The sequence below is a fragment of the Pterocles gutturalis genome, unplaced genomic scaffold, assembly GCF_000699245.1.
Source record: "Pterocles gutturalis isolate BGI_N339 unplaced genomic scaffold, ASM69924v1 scaffold30105, whole genome shotgun sequence".
NCBI lineage: Eukaryota > Metazoa > Chordata > Aves > Pterocliformes > Pteroclidae > Pterocles > Pterocles gutturalis.
In genome coordinates, this window is record NW_010144261.1 from 1,364 (window position 1) to 9,589 (window position 8,226).

Below are 8,226 nucleotides of genomic sequence, written 5' to 3' on the forward strand. Positions count from 1 at the left end.
CGAGCTCAGGCCTTCCGAGGCCCCATGAAAGAGTTGCTTAAAAAAAAAAAAAAAACAAACAACTGAACACTAACCCAAATCATCCTTTCTCCCCTTCACCAGCTCCACAGAAGCTCCCACATAAAACTGGGCTGTGGCCCATGGGCTCAGCTCGCTGCTGGATGCCTCCTGCATGAGTAGGGATGCATCCCCTCCCAAGGACAGGTCCTGAGCTCGGAGGCCAGGAGGAGCCATCGGAGCTGGGAGTAGAGTGGGATGGAATGGCCCTGCCCTCTGCCGGCTGCATGGCGCTGGATGGTGGGATGCAGGATGCTGCCGGACTGGTGGGATGCTGGGTGGGATTCGGGATGGTGTGGGATGGTGACAGCTGGGCAGGATGCAGGATGCTGGCAGCAAGTGGGATGGCACCAGGCAGGCAGGATACTGGACAGGATGCGGGATAGCACTGGAGGGTCGGGATGCTGGGAGGGATGCAGAATGGTGCGGGATGTGGAATGGTGACAGATGGGCAGGATGTTGGGTGGGCTACAGGATGGCACTGGATGGCCCAGATACTGCATGGGATGCAGGATGCTGGGTGGGATGTGGGGTGGCACCAGATGGGTGGGATGCTGGGAACAAGCAGGATGGCACTGGACAGGCCGGATGCTGGGCAGGATGCATGATGGCATTGGATGGTCGGGATGCTGTGTGGGACGCGGGATGGCACCAGACAGGCAGGATGTAGGATGGGATGCAGGACAGCACTGTGTGACCATGACCAAAGGAGTCCTGGCACCTCTCTGGTGACACACCAGAAAGCTTCAGCCCAAGAAACCACCCAGCTTCAGCAAGGCTGGTCCTCGAGCCCTGCCAGGGTGCAAGGGGCCCAGGCAGCCCCGTGCCAACGAGGAGGAGGGCACGCAGGCACTGCTCACCTGCCGGTAGGTGCAGATGATGATTTCCCGGAGGTGGTAGTGCATGGGCGTCATAGTCTCACTGACGGTGTCCAGGGCCATGTCCACCTCCTTCTTCATCCGGTGACCGTTGGGCAGGAGCTGAACCACCTTCATCACCACCTGAAGAGCAGGTGGAAGCAGCAGGAGCTTCACCAGGTGCCTCCTTGCCTCGACCCCATCCCTGCCCAGGAGAGGACCCAGCCCCTCCAAACAAGGCAGCAAGGAGGGGGACCCTAAAACAAGGTCCAACCCAAGGACTCACCTCGAACTCCCCTTTGGTGTACTTGGCGTCAGGCACGCTCACAATTTCCTCCTCGCTCATCTCGGGCATGCCCTGGGAGGGTCAGAGAGGACTGGGCCATCAGGGGCTGCGTGGCCGCATCCCCACAGCCCAACAGCTGAGCAGAAACACAGACCCCAAACTCAACCCCTCAGGACCCCAGGCATTCTCCACCTCCCTTCTGCACGGGCAGAGAAACCCAAAATTTTACACCCATCTGCTCTGCAAGGGGGTCCGTGTCTCTCCTGCCCTTAACCCTTCATCCCAGGGTGGGAGCTCTCGGGAGCAAGATGAAGGCTCTCCAGGGATGCACTCACACTTCTCCCAGAGGATTTTGGATACTCAGCACAGCAAGAGGACAACAAATGGGCATCCACCCCTCACAGCCCACCTTGGCCCTCCCCACGCTCCTTTTAGCTTCCCCAGGGCCAGCTGCAGAGCTTGGTACCCACGTTGAAGTGCCAGAGGGTGAGGACAGCAATGACCATGGCCGTGGTGGTCCTCCCCCGTCCACTGGAGCAGTTGAACACGAAGGCTGCCTGCGAGTCTTCAGCCAAGGCGTTCTTCATCACCTCCAACAGCCGGTCAAAGTCCTGCCAGGAGCAAAGCCCCGGGGGTTTTATGAGTTGGGTGGCACCAAGCACTCAAGTAACATTGACCCTGCAGGAGCAGGGATGGATTGAGAAAGAGGCAGCAGCACCGTCCCATCCCAGAGTACCTGCTCCTTGGGGGCGCAGAAGTCAGGGATGGGGACGCGGTGGTAGGTCAGCCCCTGGCAAGTGTTCTTCTGCTGGCTGAAGATCTCCTGCATGGTCAGGCAGCTCTTGAACATCTTCATCTGCTTCTCCACCTCCAGGTACACCTCCAGCCACTTCTGGCACTTCAGCAGGTCACCCTTCAGGGTAGCCTCTAGTTTCTGCAGAGGGTGAAGAAACCCTCACCATAAGACCCACTCCTCTTAGTTTTTTCAGGATTTTAATTTTTCTTTTTTTCAGATGTAGGCTGACATCCATCCCAAAAACCCCGCGGCCAGCTCAAATCCCCATCCCAAGTCCCTGCCACCACTTTTCCCCAGGATCAGAGTCCCCACCATGCTTGATCTCAGGAGCATCCTCTCACACCACCCTGGGCAGCTCCTCCACGTAGCCACACTGCTGCTGCCAGATGAACTCCTCTGCTGCTTATCTCCTCTGGAAGCCCAGCTGGGAATATCTGCTCTCCTTTCCCTGAGTGCCTTTTACCCTGGCTTTCAAGCCATGCTATAAACTCTTTGGGGAGGATCTCTGCTTTGCTCTGCCTTTGCAAACTCCTATGCAGTGACAGCGAAGTTAGGAGGACTTCTTTATTTTTGCAGTACCACAAAGAGCGGGTGCACCACCTGGTTTGGCATCAGCCGGGCTGTCCCCAGCCTCTCGCAGACACAGAGAGCATGAGCCAACCACAGCCCCTCACTGCCAAAAGAAAAATCCCAAAACAAGCAGCTCTGGAGGGTGAGGGACTATCAAACCCTGAGGGCATCACACATGAGGGCTCCCAGGAGGTGGAGATGAGACCCCACAACCACCTCCTGCATGTCCCCAGAGGGCAGGAGCTCACCTCCAGCTGCTGGGGCGAGGCAGCAGGCACAGGGATCAGCTCCTCCAGCTGCCCAGGCTCCCGCAGTGTATAGATCTGCTCATTCCCTTCCAGAACCACTTCATCCCTGAGGTTGATCCAGACAATGTGCGCATGCTTCCTCTTGGCGTCTGTCAGGTACCGCAGGACATTCCCCAGGGTCTAGGGAAGAAGGAGTGGGCAAGGGTGATAGGGGAGCTGGGAGCTCCCTGGTGCAGGCGACTCTACAGACCACGGGGTGTGTGCCCCTCACCTTGGAGCTAGGCTGTGCTGTCCCGTAGATGTGCATCTTGGGCACCCGTCGGAAGTTGGCCACGCTCATCTCCTTGGCGGTGCTCAGCACATCCGGGCAGAAACGTTCATCTGCCACCTGCAGCAGAGCAAAGCCTGGGCAAGGGGTGCACCCACCGGCATTGCACGGGGGTTCCCAGCACTCTACAATCTCTCACCCATGGTCCCCACTCAGGAGAAGTCCCCAAACCCTTCCAACACCAGCCACCCAGGGCTGAAAGCCACACGACTGCATTTCAAAGGTGGGAGTTGCTCTTCTTGCAGCAACACCACCATGCCAAAATAGCAGCAAGCCACCAACAGCCCTGGCCTCCTTGTCCCCTTCCCACAGCCACCCAGGGGCACCACAAAAGGTGACGCTGCGGCCAGGCTCACATTATGGGGTGCTCCAGCATCCCAGTACCCCAGGGCTGTGGGGTCAGACACCTCCATGAGCACAGGGGTTCTCTGGCCACATGGCCATCCTGTCCCAGGATGTCAGCAGGACCTGGACCTGAGAACCCAGCATAGGCCTGGAGACCCCAAAATGGACCTGAGACCCCAACACAGAGCTGGAAACCCCAAGACTCAGCACCTGCCCTACAACAGGGAAAGCCCCGTTTCTCCTGACACATGGAACTTCTTGGAGGGCAAGCATCCCAGGAAGGTGCCCTTCCCCAGGGGACAATGAGGACCCACCAGCCCCACCCCACCACCCAGACGGGTGCTCACCAGCACTCGCATGCCCTTGGTGATGAGGTCCCCGGTGACAGTGAGCTCCGAGGCGTTCATCTCCGCCAGCAGCCGGTAGAGCTCAGGGTGCCGGCACATCCACCTGCTGAAGCTGAGGGCAAAGCCCAGGGGGTACTGCCAGCGGGGGAAACACGCCGTCAGCCTGCGTTCACACCCCCTGCCCAGACACAACCCACAACCCCACTAGAAAAACGCCTGTATTTGCTTGGGAAACTCCGAGGAGGAGATCCCTTCCCTCCCACTGTAAGGGGAAGCCAAAAAAAGAAGAGCAAAGGCGGGGGGTTGGGGGTTTTTTCACCTGTTCATGAAGGTAGTAGTTGAAAGCAATCAAGTAGAAATAGCGTTCGAGGCTCTGCAAAGTCCTCTGGAGGAAATACTCTTTGGTGCTGCTCCCCTGAAAACAAAGGCAGGATTCGTCATGCCCGATGCTGAGCGGTCCTGCAGCCATGGAAAAAGCACCAAACCTGCTTGTTTGTGGCTGGCTTAGAAGAGAGATAAACAAATAGCTAACAGGCCTGAGGTATGAGTTTTTTTATGGAGCAGATCTTGAGGAAAAAAGGGCAGAAATGCTGTTTACGCTGCTCGGTGTTTTTGTGTATTCATGCTAACTTTACCTAACTTTGGAAAGAAACCACTTCCAAATGAGAAATGGAGGGGAAAAAACCTACAAAACCCTACCTGGAATAGGTTTTTTGCCTTTTTTTTTTTTTAATTTTAAGTAAACATTTTGATTTTTCCATCTTAAACAATGTTTAAAGCCATAAATTTGCATTTCAGCTCAAACAAAACCTTCCCTTTAGCCCAAGGACACGCCGGGAGCGGTTCCAAGTGGACTTGAGGGAGATACACTGTCCAGATCCTAATGGAAGAGTCGAACCCGAGGGGAGGGGGTTGGTTAACACAAGGTCCTACCCCAGCTACCTCCATGGCCTTTGGTCAAGATGCTCAGGGAGCAGCATCCCTGGGGAGGGACGTAACCGTGACAGCGATGCCACAGGTAGGGATGTGGGGAGCCCGCTGGAGACACCACCTCCCAGTCCCACGGTCTGGATAACACCAGAAACCTTGTGGGGACCTCCCAGCTGCCGTCAAAGCCCAGTGAGACCCCCAGGACCTGCTGCAGGGGCATCATCTCATGGGAGGTGGCACACCCCGAAATGATGGGTGATGCTAGATAAACTCAAATAATAGGAAGTCGAGCTTATTAAATAGAGACATAAGCCACACGCCCCCCAATATCCTTCATTTCCAAGTGTCTCCTCTTTCCCTTCATGCCCAGAAGCATCCTGATGCTTCTGTAGCTGGCTTCAAGCAAGCTCTCCTCCTCCTCATCTTCATCACTACCTCCCCAGAGAGTCTATTGCAACCCCCTGCCCAGGATACAATAGAAAATCCTAGAAGATGGGGCTGTATACATCCGGGGATGGTCTTGACCAGCAAGTTTGAACATCTCTGACATGACATGGCTGACTCATGACTATTTATTTGCTCTCCGCAAAATAAATTCGTCCCGCTGTCATTTACCGAGAGGCAGAGCGAGGGGCTTTGCTCTGGAAACTCAAAACAAAGCCTGGGAGGATGGAGCCATGCCGGGGTCTGCTGTGCTTCTCCCTCCTCAGGCTGAGATAAAACACAGCCCTGTGCTCTCACCCAGAATAAATCCTTTAATATTCCCCATGAATAGACTTTTGATGATAAGTGGAACCATCCACCCACATTTCAACCAGGCAGAGACAGGTACCATAGGGGTCCGGCTGCGGCTCAGCATCCCGCACTGGGATGCACCTACCCCTGCACCACCAGCACTTGGGGACTTAAATCTCCACTTTTACCCCCAACACAGAGCAGAATCCCATGGTCCAGCATGGGATCACCCCTCCAGGCCCAGAAAAGCCCTTTCTCTCCCCAAAATCTAGCGGGGCTCCACGGGCTCACCCGGCAAAGCCCCCCCAGTACCACCTGCAGCCCTTCCTTTTTGATGGCCGAGTATCAGCCTCTCTCCCCTCCTTATCCTCCCTGCCCCAGTACATTTTCCTGGCCACTCGCCATTGTTTAAACCTGCTCTCGCTCCATGCAGATTTCAAATAAACACTCCTCATTGCTAATTTATGGCGGTCCCCGAGCCGTTTGTTTCCCCTCAGGTTGAGGATGACACAGAGCAGCCTTCCTCAGCAGGGAAGAGCTGGGGAAAGTCTCCAAAGCAGCAGGAAAATCCCCCCTGCCCAAGCTTCCCACTCTATACAAGAGCCATCACATGAGGAGCAGCAAACATACCCAAATCCTCCCTAAAAAGGGGGTAAAACATGGGGTTTGCCAGTATATGTTTTCTTTTCCCCTCAAGATGAATAACTATAGTGGTGCTTTTCTGCTCCAGACTATTTCATTTGGCCAGACAGAGACAGAGCCTTGGGTTTTTTGGGGGTTTTTTTTGGTTTTTTGGGGGGGAGGGTGGGGTTCTTTTGTTTGGTGGTTTTTTTTTTTTTTTTTACAATCAGCCCCAGCACTTCTACTCTGCACTACTCTGCATGCAAATGGGAAAATTAATCTTCAAAAAGGCTGGGATTGGGGCAGAGTTTCCACCTCAGCATCCTCTCACCATCCATCCATCCCTCCATCGTCTGGTGAGGAGACCCCCAGTTGGACATGGGAGACTGCAGCTTTCCAGAGTGGAAAACCATCCCAATGGCTTTTCAAAGCAAAGGAGAAAGGAAAAAAAAACCAAAAAACTGCAGATAGGAAAGCTTGACCTTGAATGACTTGAATATTTGTAGGAAAACCTCAAAGCAACCATCCCTACTGACTCCCGAGGACTTTTCCCAGCAAGGCTGGTATCAATTCTCCAATTTTGGAGCTGACAAAACCAGAGCACAAGATACTATTTGCCCCCAAGGTCATCTGCCAGAAGCAATGGTGAAGCCCAAAACAGCCAGTTTTCCCCCAAATCCCAGCCTGCACTGTTTTATGGCTCTTCAATGATTAGAGAAAAAAAGAAGAAAGGAAAAAAAAGAAAAAAAAAAAAAAGAAAAAAAAAAAAAAAAAAGAAGCACCACAACCTTCCAGGTCTCACATCCTTGGGAAATTTACAGCTCACAGGAAGCCTGGGATTTTGAGAATTTACATTTTTTTCTCATTGCCGCACAAAAAAACAGCTTGATAAATTGCCCAGTGGAGAGCAGGCAGCTTGCATCCAATCAATCCCCGGAATGACCGTACCTGGATCTGGTAGTCCTCCCCAATCCCTTCCAGCTTCTTCTTGTACTCGTAGATGGCTTCCTTCATGTCATGCATCTCCGAGCAGGATGCGATGGCTCCGTCCACCTTGCAAGGAGCAAGCGGAAAGCCGCTCAGCGAGCCTTTATTTGGGGGGGACACCAACCTCACCACCTCCTAGCCACCCCACTGAGCACCCCCTTACCTCCTCGACTATCTGCTGGCCTTTGGGGACCATCTCGATGAAGGTCTGGATGACCCGCAGCCGCTCCCTGGGAGATGTTTTAGGCAGGTGGGGGAAGCTGGGGTGGGAGGAGAAGGAGATCAAATCCGCTCCGGGGGGCATGGGCATCCCCCAAGCCCAGCCCTGGGGGATGCCCGACTTACTCGGGCTTTTGGGGGGCTCCTCGGTGGTGATGGAGGACGAGCGTGCCCATGGTCATGGCCAGGTTGGTCCTGCCCACACCGGTCTGGCAGCCGAAGAGCAGCACCACACCGGCGGGGGTCTGCTAGGGTCCCGCAGCAGCAGGCTGGGGCTTTCCTGGGAGGGAGAGAGGAAGCGACAGAGAGATAGGGACCACAGGGACAGCCAGGAGATCCAGCTCTGCCACCACAACGGCCAGGGTGGGGGTGAGGCACAGAAGGGTGGGTGGTTTCTCCCCTTTGCTCAGGGACAGCACGGATGGACTGGGACAACACAACAGGTGGTCCATCCTCTGCCTCCCCATACCACCCCAGCTGCCACCAGCCTGTCCACCCCACCAGACATGTCCCCACCACCAAGCCGCTGAGATGAAAACTCTCAGGCTAAATAGAAGCCCCACCATGGAAAGCCTTTGCAACAAATCCTGATCATTTCTCCCAAACCTGTTCAGGGAACAGCACAGGGATGCCAGGAGGTGGCAAGGGATGGTCACCTCCAGCCAGGGGTAGGGACAAGCAGCTGGGCTTAAGAATGGGACACAACCGTGGGCACAGGCTTCCTCTAACGGGCAGTGTCAAGCCCAGAGCAGGAGAAGATGCTCTCGGGGGGGTCATGCTCCCCAACATGGCATCCTTGCTCAGCTGAACCAGTAAATCCCAACCCAGTGTGGCCCCATGGACTGGGTGCCTTCGCTCAGCTCACCCTGAGGAAGAGGATGAAAGCATCAAACTGCTCCT

The 8,226-nt window shown here is 55.0% G+C and overlaps 1 protein-coding gene across 1 annotated transcript in view; it reads right to left on the minus strand.

The window, feature by feature from the left end:
- Window positions 1–917: 917 nt before the first annotated feature.
- Window positions 918–8,226, minus strand: part of PALD1 (phosphatase domain containing, paladin 1) — a gene marked incomplete at its 3' end in the record, with an annotated part of 8,846 nt that continues 1,537 nt past the window's right edge. Inside the window, 13 exon segments of the mRNA XM_010085056.1 lie at window positions 918–1,058; window positions 1,201–1,272; window positions 1,671–1,811; window positions 1,937–2,134; window positions 2,815–2,994; window positions 3,086–3,202; window positions 3,835–3,969; window positions 4,154–4,249; window positions 7,069–7,173; window positions 7,271–7,367; window positions 7,453–7,556; window positions 7,559–7,606; window positions 8,192–8,226. The exon segment at window positions 8,192–8,226 is cut by the window's right edge and continues 17 nt beyond it. Of these exon segments, the coding sequence (XP_010083358.1) occupies window positions 918–1,058; window positions 1,201–1,272; window positions 1,671–1,811; window positions 1,937–2,134; window positions 2,815–2,994; window positions 3,086–3,202; window positions 3,835–3,969; window positions 4,154–4,249; window positions 7,069–7,173; window positions 7,271–7,367; window positions 7,453–7,556; window positions 7,559–7,606; window positions 8,192–8,226 (1,469 nt within the window).